Source organism: Notothenia rossii, assembly GCF_949606895.1.
Source record: "Notothenia rossii genome assembly, chromosome: 6".
Lineage (NCBI taxonomy): Eukaryota > Metazoa > Chordata > Actinopteri > Perciformes > Nototheniidae > Notothenia > Notothenia rossii.
The window spans coordinates 45,609,837-45,636,139 of NC_136909.1; the positions used below are offsets into that span (position 1 = coordinate 45,609,837).

Below are 26,303 nucleotides of genomic sequence, written 5' to 3' on the forward strand. Positions count from 1 at the left end.
GGGCAGGGGGGCAGATCGGGTAGTGACAGCCGTGCCTGGTAACAGCGGAAAGTTTAAAAGTCTCAAAAATGCTACAACTACTGTCACAACTGGATGAATGTGAAGTATTTCATTAAAGGAGGATGAAAGCGTAATGAAGGAGCACTATTGGAGTGACTTTATTGGTTATTGGACTCAGGATTAATGAATTTGGATGCCCGCTGTATCAAGAAATTAAAGGACGGCGCAAGTGGAAACAATTCACAAAGGGATTCAACTGTTTAAAACACATGCTCAAAGTAAGCCGGATTTTGGCGATGTGTTTATGTGGATTCAAAAATCGTAAATAATCTACAAAATGGAGGAGACCGATCTGATCGGAGCAACTGTGACAAATAATCCAACTGAAACCGGCACTTTACGCGCAGAAGAAACATTTCTATTAAAGAAAAAAATGATACATTTCTGTCTTTGTATGCTTTTATTAGCTACTAACTTGCAAAAGTATGCATCATAATTATTTCAAATGTCGAAGAACAGGACACTTCAAAAGAATAGACTATGTCTAATAAAAAAATGGTAATATGGTGGCATAGGCCTGTATAAAACAAAAATGAAAAACTGGCATATTAAGCAGGTAAATCAAATGCTTGTCTGCCATGGAACAGGTAGCAGAGAGAAGACAAGGTTCAAGTAGGTTCATTAATGTGAACCTTGGGCTTGCACGCCCGCAGCCAGGGATGGAATGTCCGGTGTAATGTGAGTGACAGCCAGTCTAAAGTCGTTGTGAACGTCCAGTGTGTTGCGTGCTTTTGTTTTGATGGCAACAAGTGCGCTGAAGGCTGTTTCTGATAGATATGTCGTACTGAATGGGAGTATAATCCTGGTCGTGGCATGCAGTGTGAGCTTTGGAGCGAGGCTTGGTCCTTTGACAATCCAAAACTTTTTGAATCCTTTTTCCTGGAAGTATTTATTTGACAGCGAGTCAGCTTGTATGTCGGTGAGCTCATCTTCGCAATCCAGGTATTCCACATCCTCAACTTTGGCAATAAAGGGGTCTAAAACCCACAATTCCTTGGAGACATACTCGTCTATGTCAGCGAACCGTGATTGCATTTCCGTTTGCAGTGCGTTCATATGGCGGATGAACTCGCGACGTACAGACACAGGCACCGTTTCAGGATTGTTTTGGGATTGTTTCAGCAGTAGTGGAAACTGTTGCAGCTCCCCCCTCTCCATTTTCCCGACCCTGTACTCCAGTTTGCGCACAAATGCATCGAGCGCCTCTTTACATTGGAGAATGTTGGACTCCACGCCTTGCAGACGCTTGTTTGTTTCATTGTAGAGACCGAAGATGTCGACCAGGTATGCTGTTTTAATCCAGAATGACTCAGTCACTTGCTCTGACAGTGCGCGGTTACGAGTTTGTAGAAACTGTAACTCTTCAATTTTTTCCTTCAGTTCTACAAAGCGTGCCAGCACTCGGCCGCGTGAGAGCCAGCGCACCTCGGTGTGCAGGAGGAGGGTTTGGTGCGCTTCATCCTCGCACAAGTCTGCGAATAGACGCTTGTTGGTGGGGCGACCTTTGATGAAATTTACTATTTTAACAACAGTTGAGAGTGTTTCGCTGAGGTCTTCTGACAGTTTCTTGCTGGCCAGGGCCTGGCGATGTATCACACAGTGAAATATTGTGCAGTGTGGGGCATTTTCTTTCAAGCGACTGTTAAATCCCTTGTTTTTCATCATTGAGGCAGCTCCGTCTGTGCAACATGCAACTAAATTCTCATAGGGAAGCTTGTAGGATGAGAGGTAAGAATCCACTGCAGTAAAAATTTCCTCACCCCGGGTGGTAGTGGTAAGGTTGACTGACATAAGAATGTCCTGCTTCAAATCTTCCCCATCGATATATTGCACATAAACAATCAGCACAGCCTCGTCTGCTACAGTTGTGGTTTCATCAAGTTGTATGGCAAATGGCCCCTTTCCAAGCTTTTCGAGCAGCTGCAGCTCGCAGTTACTTGCCATCTTGTCAATTCTGTCTTTCACCGTATTGTTTGACAGTGGTACAGTTTTTAGCTTCTCCGCCACCTGCGGGCCGCACAGTTTCTCAACCATCTTAATGCAAGCTGGCTTAATGAGCTGCTCGCCAATGTTGTGCGGTTTCTTTGCCTTTGCTATTAAAAGTGCACATTCAAAAGAGGCCTCGCTACCAGGCCTAACAAATGCTGTTCTAATATCCATTGGTTTGTTTGCCTTTGCAAGGTGTTGTTTCTTTATGAAAAAGTCCCGATCACGCCCGACTGTTTCTGGGTGCATGGTCTGTTGGTGTCTCTTCATTTTGCTGGGTTTCATGCTTTCGTTGGCTAGCTTCTCTCTGCATATCACACACTCTGGGCGGGTTTTGTCCGTTCCCTCCATGAAACCGAAGTTAAGATAGCTCTCTAGGTAGGTCCTCATTTTCTTTTTGATTGCAGATGAGCTGTCTTCTCCTTTACGTTTTTCAGACATTTTTAGACGAAAAATATTCACCTTATGAAGTCGGTCTCTAGCTAGCAAGCGCAGCAAACTGTTATTATTGTGAAAGCTGACACAGTAACGTCAATGTTGGCGCCAATCGGAGGAGTATCAGATAATTTTTTTGAATTTTAATTTTAGTTAATCAATTAATTTCTATATTTTATTGTAATGTAGACAAGGCTTTTAGCGCCAATCATGTATTGCGTTACAATATGTAAAAAAAATGATATGTAAAAAAAAAAAAAAAAACCCAGGTTGGGATCCACTGCTCTACGCGATAGCGTCATAGACACGGCACACCCGCGAAATCTGAATCTGACAAGCAAAATACCGTCCTTATAAACGCTGACTGACGACCACACTTATGCAGTGCTGAGGTAATGTTAACACCCGCGAAATCTGAATCTGACAAGCAAAATACCATCCTTATAAACGCTGCATAATATACAATATAATAGTGCTTCTTTGTCAATATGACTGACGACCACACTTATGCAGTGCTGAGGTAATGTTAATTCATCATTTAATATTAATTCCTGATGGATATAAGAGTGATACATTAGGAAACATCTGTATATATAGCCTATATATACTGTTTCGTTTTTTTGTTTGTCATGTAACATGTTAACGTTTATTTAATATTTTATAGACATTTATAACATGTTATAAATGTCTATTTTAACATTAATAACATATTAACGCTTTGCCATGTAAAAATAAAATGTTGGGACATTTATAAAAATGTATTCCTTTACATAAAAGTGCTTTCCAGAGGTGTAAGAAGTGATAAGATCTTGTACTTGAGTAAAGGTACAAGACGAGATCATTCCGATCATGGCACATGTGTGTAAGTAACAAGTATGCTGTATAATCTGTAACAACTGTCAGGCGGTGTTATTGATTATCTTTGCAAAAGAGCCCCCACCAATGTTGATTTTGAAAAATATCTTTTAATTGAAATATGGGAGCAAAAACAAAAGGGTAGAATTGATCATACCATATTATGTTATTATTGCAACTATTATTATTAATTATTATATTAATTATTGTATTGTGTTGTTTTGTTTATATATATATATATATATGTATGTGTGTGTGTACAAATTAATTAATATAAAGTGTATATATGTGAGTGTGTGTGTGTATAAATGAATGAATACATCTGTGTGTATAATGAATAAATACACGTGTGAGTACATATAAGTGTGTGTTTATATATATATGTTTATAAATGAATAAATGTGTGTATATATATAAGATAGTATCATTAAATAATGCTGTGTGTGTATAAATGAATGAATACATCTGTGTGTATAAATGAATAAATACATGTGTGAGTACATATAAGTGTGTGTTTATATATATATATATGTTTATAAATGTGTGTATATATATATATATATATATATATATATAAAATAGTATCATTAAATAATGCTGTCAGATAAATGAAGTAGGCTACACAGTAATAGTCAAGGTTATATTCAATATTCTGCTCTTACACCAGCTGAGATGATAAAACACCAGTAATACAATCTCAGGACTCTGGATCGTTTACTTTCAGTCAACAAATCCTTTGGAAAGACAAAAAACAACAATTCAATATCCTGCTTTACACCGCGACCGCTATAACTGCCGAAGATGAAGTCGATGACGCTAAAGCTACGTTCTTGCGTAATGCGGAAGTGGGCGTGGTTAAATCTAAACTGGGTTGGAATAACGATAGACGCACCCCGGAAACGGGATGCAACGCGTCATCACTGAAGCAGGTTCTGACGCTAACGCTAGCTGTGTCCCAATTCAGCGGCCGCATCCTCCTGAGGATGCATTCGGAGACCGCATACGTCACTTCCGCCAAACGAAGGCTGTCCCAATTTTTTTTTAAAACAAGACTCCTCCGAATGCGGCCCGCAAATGAAGCCTTCTTTCCCCAGATTTAGAGGATACATCTGATGTACACTCCGCGGTGTACCATATCCCAGGATGCAACGGGTGACGGTGACGAATGAGTTTGAAAAAATATATAAGGCTTGTAACGTCCCATCAACGGCTACAACGGTTTCAGCTGGATTCGTTTTTAAATGTGCTCACCCAAATAGTAAACGACATGAAAGAAAAGTAAACCTATTTAATTTGTGTATTTAAATATACGGGAAATTATTGGAGATGTCTTCTTTATATTACATACATAAAATAATATGAAGTGAAAATATTTCTAAACCCTGTTTGGTTTTCATATTGTTGGGATTCATTATAAACATGGGCGCGGGAAGGGGGGTGCTGAGGGGCGCTGCAGCACCCCCTAGCGGCAGGCAGGGGGTGCGGAGCTCCCCTGTCTGAATTATTATTTTGACGGTTATTGCTGCTCCCGCTGTGCATAATCTGTGTAATATGTAGCCAATAAATTCCACATTGTTGGTAAAATAATATTTTGGCCTGCCCCGAATGTTTATTCTGTAGCCCCGGACAATTTTACCTCAATAATATAATACATTAACCGTGCTTTACGTGAACCTCATCAAGACACTAGAAAGGACGGCAGGAATGTAATTTCCCGTGTTCAGTGAATGCAACAGAGGCAAGACACCAGAGACCAATCAGAGAGTTGCATGGAAATAAAAGTGTGCTTTTGTCATTCAAGCTCGCGGCTCTGTGTGTGTGCGGAAATAGCGCATTTAGTGTGTGTGAGAGGGGGAGAGAGAGAGGGACCGGTGCCAGCAGCAGGGACCGTGTTGTTAGCATCTGGTTAGCTAGCTGCACTAACGGACATACGGAGCTGTTTGTTCCACAACAAGCTGGAGGAGAGCTCTCCTCTCAGACTGAGAGGCTCAGGTGAGCTAAAGGACTCTCTGAGTGTTTAGATAGTTAACTTTAGTCTAAGTTATCTCAGTGGGTCTCAAACGGTTTGGTCAAAAATTATTCAAAAGATTATTTCCGCGGCACACCTTCATATGATCATTATAGTTATAAAAAAAATAAGAGAATAAAGGAAAAACAGTTATGAAATACTATATGGCAGTAAAACAAGAATACCGTTTGAAAGGGGAGTGATTTGTAAAATATCCATAAAGAAAAAGAACATCTGCTTACAGTTGTGTTTCATCTGGGTGTTGCGAGATGTATCCATAGATCTCTTAATGTTGCTCTCAAAGTGCACCAGATTGATGCTTTTAACTTCAATATTTAAAAAAAATCTTCCCTGGGGAGCATCCCCCCGGACCCCCCTAGAGGAGATGAGGTCTGCTCCCCACTCGTAAAAAATAGCACTTTCCCCCTGCCTATATGCCGTGAGCTGATTATCGAGCCTTCATTGTAACAGTCGCGGGTTTACTGTGTGTTTGCGTGTGGGGAGTTTTTTTGTGCGTGCTCTATAGTGCCCGTAATAGTGTTCACTGGAGTCCAGCACCTCAGCACCCCCACTCAAAATACCTTCCCGCACCTCTGATTATAAACCTAATTTATTTATTTAACTGCTTTTGTTATACAAATCTTACTTCAACAATTTTGTTTTGATAGGGATCCCCATGTCTCACCCAAAACTGTCTTGTGAGCTCGTGGCAGAACCATGAAACCAAAAAAAAAAAAATACAAAAAAAAAACAAACAAAAAAATATATACTTGCAAGGAGCAGACTGCGCAATTTATCCAGATGCGCGGGGAGAATGAAGCCCTATTCGCGGGGGCCTGTTGCGACCTCGGGAAAATAATTTAAACATAACACCAAAATAAGTACAGCTAGATCTGACTCCATATTGAACAGTTTTGAAAACAGTTTGAAAATATTTTGCCTAGTGTCAGAAATTATTACCGGCACTTGTGACTGCAGCTGGTTGCTAGGTGACGGGGGCGGCAAAATGTAGGGGTAACTGCCGGTGACGTACAAGGACATGCTCCGTAGACCGTCTCATTTCGCAGTCCGGTCCTCCGCTGACTGCGAATTTGGACACAGCGATGGTACCTACACCGGCCTCGAGTAAGGTTATGGCTAGAAAGGATCCGTCTAGTGTAAATATGACGTCACGTTCTCTTTGTAACTGTCGTTGTAATCGGAGCGGCTCGGAAACACATCTACAGCAGTAACATGATGCAACATACACATTAATGCAGCAGCAATATTAATAGAGAAACATCAGACTTAATAGTAAAACACTGCAAGGGAACATTTTATTGCACCAGGAGCTATCTTGGGACTTTTACTGCGACAACGTTGACTTGCCTGTGAATAAAAAATAAACCATAGTGTTGGTGATCTACAGTGTTGTCATTCTTCTTTGAACACCAGCAAGACCGCTAAAACCCTATTTCAACAATCACACTCCCTGTAATTGACATAATTAATAGATAGTTTAGCTTCTCACCATCATTTGCTGTGGCCAACTGATGTTAACGATCGTAACTGAAAGGCAGCCTGCCAAACGTAAACATTCAGCCACGTGACATTCAGCCAAACTCTCGCGAGAGTTTTACACAAGACGGATCCTTTCTAGCCATAACCCTCGAGTAACGCTCTGCCGCTGGGAGGCACGTAACCAACAGCAAAATACACCCACGGCTGTAGGTATTTTTTGAATGTGAAAACTTTATTTAAATGCTGTCCCCATTTTTTTTGCAAACATGTAGCCTTGGTACCTTTTTAATCGGGGCCACATGAAAACACTGGCCCTGCAACCAAGTTATTCTTTTTCTATGTCGGAAGTGGAGCATTTAGGCAACTGGCTACGAAGGTGGAGCAGGTTTCCTTTTGTTGTCCTGGTGGTGTTAAAATTGCACTCTTTCTGGGAAATGTTATAACCTTTCTTTATATACGTAATCTATGTAAGATTATGTTAGCACTGATGATTTTTTAAAGACTGTGGGTTAGCTCTGTGCTGTGTTTTGCTCCGGTCTCACCTAGGGATGTCCCGATCACCTTTTTTTGCTCCCGATCCGATTCCGATCATTTGATTTTAACAATTTGCCGATACCGATTTTTCCAATCTTTATGCAATGCATTAAGAGAAAAAAAAGAAAAAAAGCATTCAAGTTGTCCCTTAAGGTTATTTTTTTATTTAAATTGGATATTCTATCCAACATGGATATAGCTTCTTTCTTTCACAGCAGCATTGGATCAGTTCAGTTGTGCAGCATTGGATGAAAACAAAATAAAGCTTTCAGTACTCGTTAGCTTACTGCTACAATTAGACACTGCGCCCTGCCCACTCTGTTGCCAGATTTGAGAGAAATAAGCAACCAGGTCTATGAAGACAAGCCCCAAAGAAGCAACACATACATGATGTTGTGAAATTTGAAACCAAAACTAAGGCCTCAGGATGACTTTAAGACTTGAACATGGTCATTTTTGTTTTGTAACATTGAATACAAAATATAAAAAAAAGTATTTATAAAAAAATTTAAAAAAAAAAAAATCCCAATCCCCGTTTTTTTTCTCCCGATTCCGATCTTTTGAAAATCACGTGATCGGCTCCGATCCCCGATCACGTGATCGGATCGGGACATCTCTAGTCTCACCCCATGTCTGGATGGACACATGAAGTCTGTGGTCCCTACATGACCATTTTACGAATAAATGTTAATCCAAATTACTTTTTGGTCTTTTTTTTTAATGGACAGACCAGACTATCGGTGAGTTTATCATGTTGCACACTGGAAAAAAACACCTGCCATTCTGCAAGGACAGGCACAATGTTCAGCAGAATTTATTAAATAAAATAAAATACAAGAACACCATAGCTATTTTACTTGAGTAAAACTAACAATACTAGAGTATACAAATATTCAAGTACAAATCCTAAATTTAAAATCTAATATAGGAAATATATCTGGGTTATTTCTTGTGCTTGATATTTTGATAATTGTTATGCATCAGTAAGTGTTGACATTTTTTCATCATTAATTCAATCTTTATTTCAGACTCAAGGTCCATATCACATACAAAAAGACAAGACACACATCAAAGTCAAATCATTAAGTCCCATAGCTTAAAAACATACTCTGATCTAACATGTATATAACCTAAACACTGTGATAGTCATTCAGAAAATGTTTTAGTTTTTCATGGCGACATCAGAATCAGAAAGACTTTATTATCCCAGGGAAAAAATGGTTACAGTTTCATTTCAGATTCCAAAGAGGAACTCATCGTCTGTACTTTGCTGTTCAGTTTTTTCCACAATTTTGGCTTTAAGATTCTATCAAATAGTGCATTTGTTTTTATTTAAACAAGCAGGTTATTCACTAAACATGTATAATTAAATATTCTAAAGCTTTCTACAATATTCTATGCAACTATTTCACCAAAAATAAGTAACAAAAACTGAAAGAAAACCAACAGTTTTTCAAAGCCAATGTCTAACATAAAATGTTATTACATTTATGTTTTATGTTAATGATAACATACAAATAATTAACATAAACAGAGATGGTCTTTAGAGTACTTCAGAAGTCACTATACGCTTGGCACTTTTCCCTTTAGGTCATCAATATTAAAATCACAAATCAAATCACTTACTGTTAAGAAAAAAACATAAACAAAAAATCAAGCCACATGGTGTCAAACTGCGAGGCAATGTCCTTTAAATCAGCAGGTTTTTATGGAAGGCAACGGCAAATGTTTCCCAACAATTAAATACTTTTGTTCTTTTTTACTAAAGTGGTTTATTGCCTTTGAATTTGTGCCATCAGCGGGCAGCTCCACCATGTCTTTTGTGCATTGTCGAACAGTAGTGTACATCCACAAATATTTGTTTAAATAAAGTCTGCCTTCCCTGCATGGCAGTGCTGCTGAGGAACGCTGTAAGAAATTCATACATGATATTTATCCAATGCAAGTTATTTCGCATAGGTGAAAAAGTGTATTGTACTGTATGCTATTCTTGTTGGGATGAAACGTGGTCACCATGTGGTGTGTTTATGCTCTGAAGAGAAGAAGAAAGGGGCGTTCATTCAAGGCACATCAAATGCATATTAACTGTTTTAACTTAAATGTAAACATCATGAAATGCACAATAGTGCTTTATGGGTTAAACTTATTATGGTAGGAAGCAACTATGCCTAGATTTGTGGCAGAAATGGCCCTGTATATACTATACATATTAAATTAAAATGTTCCAGTCCATTTTAAGTGTGCTTGAATTGTTTCCTATTTTCCCAGAACAACAGAGCAAGGAACTGCCATACAAAACAACCAATGTGTCAAACAAGTAGAAAAATACACCGTGCTGTTAATAAACCAGTTTGTAAAAATATGTTCCTTTGATTTCTCCAATAAACTCTGGTTCTAACTGAACTGTTTGAGCACTGAAGTCTGTGCAGGAGATAGCGACACACTGTGGCTCCTCCCTGTCTTAAAACTCCCTTCTTTTGCTGAAAGCTCTGAACAAGAACTCGCTGTATCCAACTACAGTCCTGCTGAGTGTGTGGAAGACTTGAGCTACCTGGCTGCTGATTGGATAAGAGTATAAGCTGCATGTTTGAGAATTCCTTATCGGTTACCAGAAATACTGCCTTTACATGCATGTTTTTTGGAGTCATGGTGTAGGACTTAGTGCAACATTTTTGGGCCGGCGTTGAACTCGGATTTGAACTTCCTCATCCTGTGAAACAGAGAAAACAATCATTACTATAAATTAATCAGTGGTGTAGAGTAACTAAGTGCATTTACTCAAGTACTGTTCTAAAGTAACATTTTTAGAGACATGTACTTTTGAGTTTCATTTTTTGCTACTTTGTTCTTCTACCCCACTACAGCTCAGAGGTACATGGTGTACTTTTCCTCCACTACATGTATTTAATACCTTTAGTTACTTTACAGATGTGGATGAATGATGTGAAATCTAACCAAGTGTTAAATCAGACTTTAGTTCCTCCTGGAGTAAATCCACAAGCTACCCTGCAGTATACAAAGTCATTCAAACTAGCTGCACCTTTACCAGCTTTGAGAAGACTTTCATGATCAATCATTATAAAACATATCATATCTATTATTCTGAAATGGACCAATCTGCACAATGACTACTTTTACTGTCGCTACTTTCACTATATTTTGAGGATCATACTTTTATACTTCACTTGAGGAACATTTTCAATGCAGGACTTTTACTGTAACAGAGTATTCCTCTGGTACTTCTACTTTTACTCAAGTACAACATCTGAGTATTCCCCCCCCCCCCTGCTATTAATGTAGAAATGATTGCTGTGGTAATATGACATAATTGAAGCCCTGAGGAGTAAATTAATTAACAATGAGTAAATGATGTAGTTTTGTACACACAGTTTCAGCAGTGTCTGCTGTCTCCTCTTCTTCGGTGTGTTCACTGCCCTGAGTGAAGGCTTCGTAGTCGGAGAGCGCGCTCTCCACTGCCTCCTCATCGTAGTCCGTCTGGCAATCATCAGACAGCTCCTCTACAGGCACACATTACAGCAGACAACATGAGCATATTTTTTCACTATTTTCTTCAACAAATGTTTTAAAAAATGAATGCTTGAAATCATAAAACGTTATCATTACATAGATTTCCAAAAGGATGATTTATGTTTGTTTTTTTAAAACTTTATCCTTCTGAGAGCTTTTCAGGATGGACATAGTGTTTGAAGTGGATATAGAGTAGTCAAAATCAAAAACAGTATTTTAAGGAAGATCCACAAGAGTTTATATAAATATAAAACATTTTTGATGCATTGGTTATTGATTACAATATTTTCTGATAACTAACCATCGATCACTGGATTCTTGACAGGTTCGATTCTTGACACTATCTCTGCCAGGTCTGTGAAGGACGCGTTGGGACACGTGACCACCTGAAAGACACAAACTGCATTACTCTAAAGTCAAGGCGTCTTTTTTCTTCCTCCTTTACAAACAGACATCAATTGTCATCAATTTTTTTTTTAAATAAGTCGCTGTGACTTTGTGCTGACAAAGCCTTCACCTATTTGATAATTCAATGGCTTACCATGACACCGCTGGCACTAAAATGAGTGCATTTAAAGATGCACTCATAAATCCTGGTACTGTGTAATCCTGCATGCCACAAGCTAGGTGACGTGTAGAGGAGGGCACTGCATATAATACTAAACATACAATAAGTGAACACAACCATGAGGATACAAATTCAGATCAGCAAGAGTGACATTACATATAACTTCCAATAAACCGTTTTAAGTAACTAATACATAAATTACAATAATTAACCAAGTTAATTGGTGTAGAGAGAAAAAAGGACCCAGAACAGAGCCTTGAGGGACCTCAGAGGTTCGTTGACAGGTTCTGAATGATGTAAGCATGGGAAGTGCAGAGCCAGAGACTGCTAGTTGTTGAAGGTTATGAAGGAGGTACTGGTGATTCACCGGATAATTATGAATAGTTGAAGCATCTAAAAATGTAGCAATGCAATGTCAATAATACAAAATTACAGTGAGCATGTTAAAAAGAAGCCATAGGCTAGGAAAAAACATGTGTGTTGGGCCTCACTGCTGCATGAACTGAATCTCTGACCACATAGAGAAATTGTATTAACCACATTAACAAGAAGAGGACAGAAGGACGGACCAAATGAAGAACTATGAGATACATTGTGCCTTTGGCGCGTAAAACAAAACATGATCAGTAATTCAAAATCTATCATAGTCTAGGTCAGTAGTTTCTGCAGTTTGCACTCACATGGCCAGTTTTTGTCTTGTGGAACTCCTCCTGATGTCTGTCCTTCAGCATGCTGTCCACCACACCACTGCGTTGCCACACGTCGAACAATGTCTTTCCGTGCTGGTACCCCACCTCCTGAAACACAGGGAGGTTGGGGGTCAGAGGGAGATTCTGAGCCGCCAGGTGGAGGAGGCATGGGTAACATTACATTGAGGAACAAAGCGAAAACTCACAGCGATCTCGTCAAACTTGCCGAACTCCAGTGTGCCGTAGTGGTCGATGGGTGGCCGGATATACTCGCAGTACTCGCTGTCTTTGACCTGCTCCAGCTGCTGCACACAGCACACGTATGCTAGCCGGGTTTGGATCTCTGCCATGTTCAGGACCTGGGAGGTAACAAGAGTCGAGTCTTACAGGGCTGTGAAGGCCGATACTCACCATCGGATTGCTTACATTCCACCATTCTCACATACTCTCCACTATTTCTCTCAAATAATATCAGTAAGTGATACAATAGTCGTTTTCCCACTTAGTACTAAAAATAGTACAAATCTGACTTGAATAGTACCTTGACTTTCTCAGACAGAGGGTTGAAGCGTTTCCATAGCAGCCACCAGCCGTTCAGAGAGTCGCCATAGTTGGTTAAGTTGGTTTCATCCCGACTTCCAACATCGATTGCAATCACAACCTTGGCCCCCATAGAGCGAGCCACGTCCGCTGGAACAACATGAGACCAACACGTTCATTCTCTCAGGTCCTGATTATCTTCTTTTTTTTTGGCTTCTTATTGTGAGCATGAGGCTTAACAAGATCACACAATTATTACCCAGAGTTACAACTGGTTTGGAATTTTTTATGTAAGATATTTATGCTTTGTTTTTTGCTTACTTTGTCCTGTATATTTAACGGAAAGGAGGAATACTTTGAGTTTACACATTAAAGTGTCAAGGTGTTGGGGAATACAACTACAAAAGTGTGACTTTATACAGGTTGTATAAAGTCTTATTTTGTCACCAGAAGCAGCTGATGAAGTCTAACAACACTTCAGTAAACATATTGGGGGGGGGAGTTTGAAAGCAACTTGTAGTTTCCTATCTCCGTATGTGTCTCCAGGCTACTTTAGCCACTACTAGTATAAAACATCCAAATCTTCAAGCCAACTTTCAGCGGTCGAGTGGCGTTGTGGGTATTGTAGGCAGCACGTTTTGAGCAAAAAAAGAGTGTGAGGAATTATTTTTTTCTGATTTGTCGATTGTTATATAATTAATTTATGTATCAATCTGTGTTTATTTTGCTATGTATGCCTTGTAATTACAAATGATTTATTTTAACTTAAAATGCAAATACATTTTTTTTATTAAAATAAAACTGCTGCATCAGTCCTTTTGTTTAGCTGATTTTGACAATGTTATATCAGGTCAATGGATAATCAGTGGTGTACAACTTATAAGAATTCGGTAACAATTTACAATAACACTACCCTTATAAAGGGTTTACGAATAGTTTGTAATTCATTTCTTAATTAGGTTGTGAACACTTTATAAATCATGAATAAGCTTTTATAAGACATGAGATAAACAGGGCAACTGTGACCGGTTGCTTGCAAAATAGTGAGCCCACATTCATCTGTACTGCTAAGCCTTATATTGGCTACCAGAGGCATGACAGGGGGGAAGCGAGAGACCAGTAGGAACAATGGTTATTACAATTTTTTTTTTTTAAATATAATCATTTGAAAAATTATTGATTCGAAAATAATATGCTCCAGTAGAGTACAATTACGTCTGGGTTTCTGTGTTTCATTCAAGCTCGGCTCTGTGTGTGTGTGGAACGAGCCATTTTGTGTGCGTGCGCGAGCGAGAGAGAGAGAGAGCGCACCGGTACCGGAGATCGTTGTTGTTAGCTTCTGGTGCTAGTGAGCTACGCTAACGGATATAAGGAGCTGTTTCCACAACAAGGTGGAGGAGCGTCCTCTCCTGTCAGACTGAGAGGCTCAGTGAACTAAAGGACTCTGAGTGTTTAGATAGTTAACTTTAGTCTCAGTTATTTCAGTGGGTCTCAAACGGTTTGGTCGCGATTAATGTAAACAATTATTTCTGAGGCACACGTTTATATGATCATTATAGTTCTAAAAAAATAAGAGAATAAATGAAAAACAGGTTTGAAATACTAGTAAAAAAAGAATAATGTTTAAAAGGGTGATTTGTAAAATATCCATAAAGAAAAAGTAAATCTGTTTACAGTTCTGTTTCATATGGGTGTTGAGAGATGTATCCATAGATCTCTTCATGTTGCTCTCAAAGTGCACCAGATTGATGCTTTTGACTTCAATATTTAAAAGAATCCCGGGGGAGCATGCCCCTGGACCCCCCTATGTTAGGTCCACTCCCCACTTATAAATACACCACTTTACCCCTGCTTACACCTATATGCCGTGAGCTGATTATCGAGCCATCATTGTAACAGTCGCTGGTTTACTGTGTATTTGCGTGGGGATTGTTGCAGTAGAAAATTCCACTGTAGCGCCTTGTACATTAATGGGAAATACTAAATGTTTGAGCACCCTCTGTGAAACGTCAAGCTACTGTAGGGTAGCTTGACGTTTCATAGAGGGTGCTCAAACATTTAGTGCACCCTCAAAAGAAAATCTCTGGCGCCGCCACTGAGCCTTCAACCCCGTTTTAAATGTGCAGTGCAAAACAGGCTCATTGCAGCCACTACTGCTGTGATAAGAAGACACACATGCCAAATATCAGCATTTTCTTTCTTTTCATTTTTTTACACAGATTGCAAAGTGGCAAAGTATTATAACTTATTGTTCAAGCAAAGGTATTGCACAATTCGATTATGTTTTTTTGTTGTTGACCACAGATAATTATGGAGCATTGTTCTATTATCACTGTTCTAGCAAAGTTATTTTTTTATTTTTTTGAAAGGAATGCTCACGTTCATATTGATGTATTTTAATAAATGTTAACTTGGCCCATTACGTGACTATTGCTGTTGTGGGGGGCTCGACTTATTTTTTTCTCCAAAGGGGGGGCCTGACAGAAAAAGTTTGAGAACCACTGAGTTATAGGAATAAGTCCCCCCAAAACTGATCTATACTGCCCAGTCTATAATGGTGTACTGTATTTCTAACAAAGCTTGAATTCCTTTAAAAAGTAGATGTTCCAATACCTTGCTATACACTGAATACATCCTTTCCCACTTATGTGAAGCAATACAAGCAGTGAAACCCCCCCCTCCCAATGTCTCTCACCAGGCAGGTTGTTGATGTATCCTCCGTCCATGAGTAAGTGTCCATCTTTGGGGTCACAGAGCGGCGGCAGGTAACCAGACAGGGACATACTAGCCCGGACGTATCGCCACAGAGAACCTGAAGATAGAGACAAAACATCAAAATGTTGAATAATAGAAAAAAAAACAATAGTAGAAATAGATAGCTGACTGTAAGCAGTTTTAAAACATACTTTACATCACATATCCAAGAAATGAAGCACCATAGGGATGTTTTTTTTCATTAGTACTCTGTTTTGCTAGACCTGTTTTTCCACCCTTTAAGTGGAGTAAAAACATGTTTTTAGGGGGGATTCCATAAATTAAATATATTCACATTTGGTACAGTGGTGGAAGGACTACTCAGAGTTCTTGCTTGCTCTTCTAAAAGTGGTAACTTGAAAGGGTTAGGGTTACAAGCTTAGCTCCTGCATTCTACATCTTACTTTAGTAAATTACAAAAATATTGGCATCAAAATATGCTAAAGTACCAAAAGTAAAATTACTTATTAAGGGCAATTGTTCACTTCAGAATCACATGTTAATACATTACTTGATTGTTATGAAATGTGGAGCTACTATAGTTTTTTTGTAATTTGCTGCTTGATATCTTAACCTATAATTAAATGTCAATGTTTGTTTATTAGTTTATTTATATTTTGTATTAGCTGATAATCTAAATCTGTAAAGTAACTTGCAACTAAGTCAATCAAATATATTTAGTGAAGTAAAAAGTGTAACAACAACAAAGTAGTGTAACATTAAAATACTCAGGTAAAGTAAATATACTTCATAACATTTCACCACTAACTTTGCAATTTTCTAAATTAAGAAACTGTTTTTTTAAATGAATGTATCAGAAGATTTAGATGAAAAAGAGCCAGAAGGCGCTCAGACCGTCAGTGTGCGCCCTCATGCAGGACGCTGTGATGTCAGTGGTGATGTTGAAGTAGGGCAGCCACAGGTCCTGGCAGAGGAAAGGTGGTAAAGCAGACACAATTATATTTCATAAAGTATCTGCTCTCATGAGTTATTAATGTTGCTTTGTCACAATTATACCATATGCATAATGTTAAATAAAAAACGAAATAATCCTCATAGCAGAGCCGGTAAAAGTAGCTCAAGGGATTTGGAACAATACCAATGATCATAGCCGTGGGAACATGTTTCAAATGGGGGGTGCTGTGGGGATGACACCAGGGCCGGTTTTGACCAATTTTCTGCCCTATTGGCAAGATTTTAGCTGGCAATGAAAAACCTCTACAAAAGACACTACAAACAGAGAAACATATTGACATGGTGGACAGCTTATATAAAAAGGCTTCAAATGTATACTATTTAGTATTGCATGAACATTGAACATGTTTTAACTGGGGGGTGGACTTCACATCCTCTAGGGGGGTCCGGGGGTGCCCCCCCGGGAAGATTGTTTTTAACATTTTAAAGTAAAATGCTTCAATCTGGTGCACTTTGAGCGCCCAATTACTAGAGACTGATCTAGGGGATACAACTCTAAACACCCATATGAAAAAGATCGGTTTGCATTTTAATAATCAAATAAGTATGTGAACATAACCGATAACCTACCATAGCCAATAACAAATAAATGTAGGATAACTTATTTTATTTTTGTGGTTCATTTATATCTCATCAGTTAACATTTATTTATTTATGCATATTTTTAAATCTCTCCAGTTTTAAACGATATTTTTGGTTTACTGTCCTATAGTATACATTGGAATGATTTCAAACCTGTTTTTATTTATCCTAATAATTATAAAGGAGTGCCTTGGAAATATGTTTTTACATAAATTGTGATCAAAACGTTTGAGACCCACTGAGATAATTTAGACTAAAGTGAACTATCTAAACGCTCAGAATCCTTTGCCTCACTGAGCCTCTCAGTCTGACAGGACAGAACTCTCCCTCCACATTATTGTAGAAAGAGCTTCTTATATCCGTTAGCAGAAGCTAACAACATTCCCCGCCGGTACAGGTGCACCCCCTCTCTATCTATCTCTCTCTCACGCTGGCTGTGAGCTGCGGGCGCCTGATAAGCCAACATCCCCCACTTTCATCACTTAAAGCGCCCATCGTACGGGGCAAATGGAAAATGTAACCGGGGTGAAAAGGGTGTTATCTTTACTTAATTATGAATGTTGTTACGTCAAGGCTGAAAATTCATTTTATTTTATTTTATTTATTATATTTGTATTTAATCTTGTGGAAGTGCAGATCCCCTGTCCTCCACCAGGGGGTGCTGCAGCACCCTCAGCACCCCTACTTCCCACGGCCCTGCCAATGATCTCTTAAATTTGGCTAAATCTGCCCAACTGCTTACGTCTTTCTCTTTGTCATTTTAAATACTTTAAAAGAAAACCATCGCCGTACCTCTATCTGTTTGCCCTTGAAGACGGAGTTGATGCTGGAGTTAAAGGACGCTCCAGAAAACATGGATGTAACAGGGTATGTCAGATCCCAAATCTTCTTAAAGAAGGAGTTCATATCCTGTGAAACAGAGGAAGTTATTAAGGGATGTGAAGAAAAAAGTGAAGTAAACTTCTAGACTCAGCTTTCCTCTGAAAGAATGATGACTTAAAAATAGTAATAACAAACTTTAAACTAGTGTCAAGAATACCTCGTAAATATCAGAGCGGCGTCATAATAAATAGACCAAGCTCTGGATGAAAATGCATTTCTTTTATAACAAAAATCTAAGTAACATTCGGCTTTTCCATTGAATTAAAAGTGCATTTGTATCTTGTGTATAACGTCCACACACCATGGCCCACTCCCGAGCCCGGACCCTCATGCGGCTGTTGCTCTTCTCCTCAGCATACAGCGCTCCCATTAAGGAACCGATGGAGGTACCCCCCACCATGTCCACAGGGATCCCCGCCTCATTCAGAGCCCGCAGGATACCCACCTGAGAGCAGCCCCTGCAGAGAGACAGGCCTCATGACATCACAGGGTATCTGGGATATCACATACTGCTGAAGATTCTGACACACGTCCACAAGTGCTATGTAACCTGATTGTTACCCCCCCTTCAGAACTCCCTCCCCAGTTACGTCCAAAAGGCCAACACTGCAGTTAACGCATTATTATCCCAACTATACAACAACAATAACAACAACTACTACTACTACTACTACTACTACTACTACTACTACTAGTACTACTCAGCCTACTTCCAGCTACAGAAACCAACCAATACATTATTCAGCTATTTCAGGACATTGAGGCTATACAGGTTGTTGTTTATACCTTTTTTAACTTTTCTTTTAAATATTAAGCTTAATTACTATTATTCCTACTCCAGCATATCATTCACCATGTCAGTGCAATGCATTTTAGCTGTAACAATTTTGATTACAATCTTTTCACTTTTCTGTATTTTCCCGCTAAGTTCAGGAACAAACTTACTTGGTCTCTGTAGCTAAAAGCAGCTACAGAGACCATTCAACTATTAAAATATACAGATTTTTCTGCGTTTTCAGCCAAGTTCAGCAACACATCTTCGCAGCACACAGCATTCACACGCATTTTCAGCAAGAAATGCATTTTCTAGTTAATTTTGAAGTGGAGATTTACAAGAAATATTTTAACTGCTACTGTGTAAAGGGAACACTGCTGTTAAAAAGCATCTTATTTGTTTGAAGTGTCTGCAAACCAAATGTTATTGCACTTTTGTTCATTTCACAGTACTAATCAAATAAAAGTACGCAATACTTTTGAATTAATTATTGAACATTTTAATCGTTGCCCAGCACTAGTATTACTATAATTATTGTAAGGGAATATTTCTGTCTTACTCCTAAGTGTCAAAGAATAATTCTTCCTTACTCCTAAGATATTTAACCTTATTCTGTGTCTTGACATTTACGACCATCCCTGCTTCTAATCTCCCGTAAGGAATGTGTTAATGCAGTCGTATGTTGATACTAGGTTTTATGGCCCGACCTGGTGGGCACAGGGGGGGGTTTTACGACTGTGAGAACGCTGGCTTTCTAAGCTCCACAGATGTGAGAGACATCTCCTGTGTCTGCAGATGTTTACGCCCATCCCCAATATTTGGATTTGACTCTCTGTAAACTAGTTAAAAAGGGCTATCGAGAGATAGGCTGGGCAGAATTGACATGACAACCCACCCGTGCAGTCAGAACCTTTTGCTGCTGTGACTTGTGATATGAATTCTCTGGCCGTTGACTTGTAATAAACATCATTGTTTGACATCAAAGCTCCAACTCTCCTCGTGTCTCTCTGAGTCCTGACTCTCCATTGCTGCAGAAGTTTCCCTTACAATTATTATAGTGTTCAGAGAATCTGGACAGCCAAAAACGGTTTCTTAAGTGTTTACCATTGCAAGATACTAGAACCTGTAAAAAAACATTTGCAGACGCATCTGAAATAAATGGTAGTATCTTGTGGGAATGTTTACAAAAAGGCCTGTGGGACAACTAGAAGAGGGTTTGCTATCATTCAGAAAGGCCAAGGCTGATATTTGTTAGGGGGGGAGCACATTTCCTCAGACGAAAGAAAAAGAGGGTATTAACCAAAAATGTAAGAGAAGAATAACCTTTGCCATAGGGAGGACGAACAGATAAGGAGACATGATAACACTGGAAGGTATAAAAGAGGGGAGCAGCTTAAAGTGTTATGACAAACAGTACAACTCCAGGAGAGACATTTTTACAAACTTCAGAGTTGATAGTATGGATGCAGAGGAAGTTTTTTATGTACAGTTAATTTAATTTTTTGGGGAATTTCATTTCATATTTAGAAAAACAAAGGGGCTGACTCCAAACCACTTTTTTTTTTAAGGGTTAAAATAGTACTATATTAAAAGTATTGTGAATAAAAATAATTGTTTGCTTGACAAATATTTTATCGGAAATATGAAACTGTATTTTAATTTTATGTAATTTTTTGTTATTATTATGACTTTGTATATCTGCCCCTGATGTCGAATTTTTCGTATACGAAATAAACTTAACACAAAAAGAAAGGAGATTTGTGTTTGGTAGATTATTTCTAAGTTAAAACAATGCTTCTTGGCAATACATATCTTATACCGTTGGAAAGACTGTTTTCTTACCTTTCCAATGGTATCACATTTGTGAGGAACAAGTATTTGTGGGATGAGCAGCAGAGCTAGGTATGTGGGGTGCGGCCATGACAAATGTGACAAATCTCAAAATGTGACAAATCTCCTCCAAACAGCAGCAGCCAGGAGCCTGCCATGACTGCCCTTCACCGTCAGGCCCACTTGCACTGGAACCTCAACATGTGGAGCAACATTATGTTCAGAGCACTGGAACCTCAACATGTGGAGAAACATTATGTTCAGAGCACTGGAACCTCAACATGTGGAGGAACATTATGTTCAGAGCACTGGAACCTCAACATGTGGAGCAACATTATGTTCAGAGCACTGGAACCTCAACATGTGGAGCAACATTATGTTCAGAGCACTGGAACCTCAACATGTGGAGGAACATTATGTTCACAGTGTGTTTGCTGATTGCTGCACCGTTAGATCGGGAGTGGAGAGGATGGAATGTCCTGCAGTCCTGTCGAAACTAAATGGAAGAAATGGGACGACTTTACTACCAACTTTACAGTCTGCTTTACAATCGTAATCATCAACTTCAACGACGATTCCGATTCCCCCTGCCCCTGCCCCCGCCTCGACATAAGCGTGTATGCGGTGCTTTTGCTCTAGCCGGACAATGTTTTGGTGCTTGAAACGAACCGGATTCCGGAGCTAAGAGGCTGCTCCGCTGCGGTGTGAACAGGAAAACCCGGTGCTTTTCAAGCTCCAGCTCTGAACCGGCCCTGAAACACCGTTGGTGTGAATGAGGTAAGGGTGACCAACACATCCCACAGCAGGGTGTGAGCAGGCTGGTGACAGCATGAGGGGGAGAGGCTGTTTTGGCTGTGTTTGGTTCTTCCACATGCTACTGAGGCTGCTTGTTAAAATAATACATTGTTAACAAATAAATTGTTGCCAGTATGTCTTGTTTCCTCCGACTTCAATCATCCAATCCACCAAACAACACCAAACAAGCAGCAAAAAAAGCTGTTTGGCATTGGCAGAGGAGATTTGTCACATTTTCATGGGCGCAACACACAAATTCAGCTCTGCTGCTCATCCCACAAATGCATGTTCCTTGCAAATGTGGCACCATTTGAAAGGTAAGGAAACAGGCTTTCCAACAGTATAAGATGTATTGCCAAAACACATTGTTACAATAAAGAAATAATCTACCAAACACAAATTTCCTTACTTTTTGTGTTAAGTTTATATGATTAAAAAAAACCTGCGTTACTCTAACACTGCTTGCCAGGTATCGTAAAAAAAGAACAGGTTCTAAAATCTCAAAGATCTGAAACTTATATATGATATTTCAATGCAGATGTTTGACATTATACCTTTCGTGGAAAAAACATAACTAATGTGTGGAACTTGTGTCAGATTTGATTGCAGGGTAAACAATGTCTCATTGAGTCTTGCTGATGTACTGAATGTGTTTGTTTATAAAGTACCTGGCGCCCCCTCCACCCAGCACCAGGGCGATGCTGTTTCCTGTCAGAACCCTGGCCAGGCGAGAGAAGTCGGAATGACGATCCGGACCTTTTTCAAACACACGCTGGTACAACTCTCTCTACACACACACACACACACACACACACACACACACACACACACACACACACACACACACACACACACACACACACACACACACACACACACACACACACACACACACACACACACACACACACACACACACACACACACACACACACACACACACACACACACACACACACACACACACACACACACACACACACACACACACACACACACACACACACACACACACACACAGCAATAACACACACACACACACACACCAATAACACAGATTAAGGACAAGTATTTACACCAAATTGAAATTTACATATACCACGAATGTCCAAAGATTGGGCAGCGGCCTTCAGATTTAATATGGCCCGCAGCTCCGGTCTTATAATATATTGTTTATGGCCCGCTAGCACTGTCAAACAGAATACATTTGTTTAGGCCCTGTCCACACGGAGACGAAAACGAAAAATAACCTAACCCCGGGAATCCACCGGGTCCGTCTGCGCCGTGGTTTTGTTCCGACCTCTTACAGCGTCATAATATACAATATAATAGTGCTTCTTTGTCAATATGACTGACGACCTCACTTATGCAGTGCCAAGGAATGTTAATTCATCATTTAATATGAATTCCTGATGGATATAAGAGGGATACATTACCAAACATCTGTATATATAGCCTATATATATATATATATATATATAATGTTTCGTTTTTTTGTTTGTCATGTAACATATTAACGTTTTGACCTTCTGTTTAGGATGTAAAGGTATCTATTTAATATTTTATTTAAAGGTAGACATTTATAAGTAAGGGATAATGTGCTGCGACGCAGTCATTATGGGGAAAAGAACACCGACAGGCTGATCAGGAGCCCGACGCGAAGCGGAGGGATCTAGATCGGCATGAAGGTGTTTGTGTGTATAAATGAATGAATACATCTGTGTGTATAAATGAATAAATACATGTGTGAGTAGTAGTACATATAAGTGTGTGTTTATATATATATATATATATATATCAAATGAATAAATGTGTGTATATATATAAAATAGTATCATTAAATAATGCTGTCAGATAAATGAAGTACACAGTAATAGTCAAGGTTATATTCAATATTCTGCACTTACACCAGCTGATAAGATATTTAAAATGTTGTAAACGACATTTGAGGACACACACAGGCTATTCCGATAAGATATTTAAAACGTATTTTGTTTGTCCTGAAAACGAAATTTGAGGATACACACAGGCCATGTATAGATGATAAAACACCAGTAATACAATCTCAGGACTGTTCGATATGGCTTTGATTATAGGATCGTTTACTTTCAGTCAACAAATCCTTTGGAAAGACAAAAAACAACTATTCAATATCCTGCTTTACCGCGACCGCTAAACTGCCGAAGATGAAGTCTATGACGCTATCGCGTAGAGCTACGTCGATCCTTGCGTAATGCGGAAGTGGGCGTGGTTCAATCTAAACTGGGTTGGAAAAACGATAGACGCTTCCTGGACAGGCTACTTTGTACAGACAAAGTTAATAATAATTGTAATATTCAAGTTATAAACGACATGAATCAAAGATGTGTTGCTGTATTTTAGTGGTAAAAAAATGCATTCATCATCATAATTATTCTATATAATTTACACAGTGCCTGTAAACCGGAGGAGAACGCTGGCACTTCTCCTCCTACTTGCAAGACTACGGAGGAATAGGGTCTGCAAAATGTGTTTATTTTGGGGATTGATTGGATGCTCTGACCGGTCCACTTCCTGCCCGGCTATGCAACGCCTTGCGTTGCATAGAAAATAGACCAGCCGCCTATTTTTAGCGGAGCCTAGCGAGACGCTTCTGGGACGCTTCTAGCTGTAACTCGGCACGTCTGGTTGAATAGCACCAATTGACTAGATTAGTTACGCGGCCGTAACGCGGCCGTAACGCGGTCGTAACGCGGCCGTAACGCAGCACAGACGGACCCGGTGGAATCTAGGGGTTAGTAGTTTTCAAATAAGTCTTCCGTCCACACGGAAACGGCTCAACAAAACATGTCCGTCCACACGAGACCGCTCGAAAACACTGGAGACGCTGTAGTACATATGCCGGGCCTGTAAGTGGCGCTGTAAAATACACCAAAAACAGTGAATAAGACTGATGACGATTATTATTATATTATATTATTATTGTTGCTGATGGTTGTGTTAGAGGAGTTGTAGATTTTGCACTAAAATCTGTATCATCGTCAGTAGTGTCTGGAGCACGAACGCAACCCTGTGATCCGCCATTGTTGTTGTTGTTGGCGAAATGCATCAGCAATGATGCAGGTGACGTGGGGGTGAGCAGGAGAGGGGGGGAGAGGCGGGGCTATGGCGTCATTGTTTTCAGGAAATGATCGTATAGGGCGTACACACGGAGCCGCAAGCGCTTCGTCCTCAGACCTACCCACTTTGGGAGCCATTAACAAAGATTCGGGTTCCGAATCCGGGTTTCCGTTTCGGCCTCGTCTATACGATAGAGAACGTGGATTCAACTGATATCGTCTCCGTGTGGACGGGGCCTTAATGTAATTCCTCCTTTCACCGCATGGCGGCAGCACCAGCTCTAAGGGGCCTTTCTCATGCCGCAATTTGCCTTTTCTGTAAAGGACGCTGGTTTTTGGTTTTGGATGGATCCGTACGGAGCCCCTAAAGGTTCATGAAAAATGACGAGATGCTTTCTCGTGTGCACAATATACTTTTTCGTGCGCGCAAGATACTTTCTCGTACTCGGACTTCATTTTAGGGACATTTCGGCGACCGGACATCTTCTTCATAAAACTAATAATATGGCGTAATAATCGGGCAGTTTGATGTGTCTAACCATCGTGCGCACGAGAAAGTATATTGTGCGCACGAGAAAGTATCTCGTCCATGAACCTTTAAAGGTGGGGTAGGTAAGTATGACAAACCGGCTCGAGATACACTTGTTGTTATATTCCATGGAATGCTCTTAACATCCCGATAGCAATGAATATCTTAAGTGCTTTGACAAAAAATCCATAAAAACATTTCATCTGTGGAAGCCGTAGTGCTGTAAAAAGCACGACCAATCATCTGAGCCGGCCCGGCTAAAATAACTGGATGGCCTATCAGCCTTCCATCTGTGCACAAACTTATCTCGTGCCCTCATTGGTCATGTGCGCGTTTGTGTGTTGGAGGAGGGGCTCTGTAAGGAAGTGTCAGATTTTTTGTTGTGTATTTTCAAATTCTAGCGCACTCGAGCTGGTTTCTCCAAAATTACCTACCGTACCTTTAAGGGCTTTGCGGTAAAATGCAGACTTTTTTAGTTGCCTTTGTTTGTGGGCCTATGAACTGGCTTGAACTTATGTTATATTAGAGCGCTTTTCCAAATTCTTTAGTGCTTTACATTATATATTACACATATCAGACATTTAACAGTGAACATTGACTCTTTTCACCACACACACTGCGCACACTCTGATCTTACATGTCTTGTTTTTCCCCATGAAATAAAACTGACGAAAGTGGAAATTGATGTGTGATTTAATTTGTATTGCATTTCGGTGATGGAGGAGATATTTCCAGAATTCATTAATTTGTGTATGGATTTGCTGAACAATTTCTGTTGAATATTTTAGTTTGTCAGACCTGATTCTGACTGGCACCCCACTTTATTTTAGAGTTGTTCACGACTGCCTTAGTGTCTTATATTTAGTTATATTGCCATTTGAAAAATAAAGATAATTGTGACGATGAAAATGGTGATATAACAATGTATTTTATGTTACAGTAATGTTTAAGAAATGGCAGACGGGACTATTGGCCCCCGGGCATATTCACATTATCAAATCTGGCCTACTTTGAAAAAGGTTTGGACACCCCTGACACATACAAAAGACCTAAAAAACGTAGTAAAATGAATATACGACAATCTATGGCAAACTATAGTGTATTACAGTATATTATAAAGTGATATGAGAATGTAGATAAATATGAATGATATGCTGGGCCAGACCAGCCATTAAAATACTTAGGTTGGGGATCTTTACCAGCTTAGGTAGACTCCTCCGGGAGAACACTCTGCGGGGGCAGGACAGGTGATGGTGTCTGGAGATCCAGCTGCGCATGTTCAGCCACTCGGCCGTCCCTTTGGGTGGGGGGCCATCCTCCCTGTGCAACAATACCAACTGCTTCTGAGCTCGGACTGCACTGCCCTCCAGCATTCTCTCC

At 39.7% G+C, this 26,303-nt stretch overlaps 1 protein-coding gene across 1 annotated transcript in view; it reads right to left on the reverse strand.

Moving 5' to 3' along the window:
• Window positions 1-7,519: 7,519 nt before the first annotated feature.
• The window catches only part of LOC307044597 (patatin-like phospholipase domain-containing protein 7), a 129,644-nt gene continuing 110,860 nt past the window's right edge, over window positions 7,520-26,303 (reverse strand). Inside the window, exons 22-33 of the mRNA XM_079689908.1 lie at window positions 26,123-26,299; window positions 21,965-22,083; window positions 18,198-18,354; window positions 17,807-17,923; window positions 16,313-16,382; window positions 15,399-15,515; window positions 12,705-12,853; window positions 12,370-12,522; window positions 12,155-12,271; window positions 11,208-11,292; window positions 10,766-10,896; window positions 7,520-10,088 (exon numbers count right to left, since the gene is read on the reverse strand). Of these exons, the coding sequence (XP_079546034.1) occupies window positions 10,023-10,088; window positions 10,766-10,896; window positions 11,208-11,292; window positions 12,155-12,271; window positions 12,370-12,522; window positions 12,705-12,853; window positions 15,399-15,515; window positions 16,313-16,382; window positions 17,807-17,923; window positions 18,198-18,354; window positions 21,965-22,083; window positions 26,123-26,299 (1,458 nt within the window). The 3' untranslated portion in view covers window positions 7,520-10,022. The remainder of the gene's footprint in view (window positions 10,089-10,765; window positions 10,897-11,207; window positions 11,293-12,154; window positions 12,272-12,369; window positions 12,523-12,704; window positions 12,854-15,398; window positions 15,516-16,312; window positions 16,383-17,806; window positions 17,924-18,197; window positions 18,355-21,964; window positions 22,084-26,122; window positions 26,300-26,303) is intronic.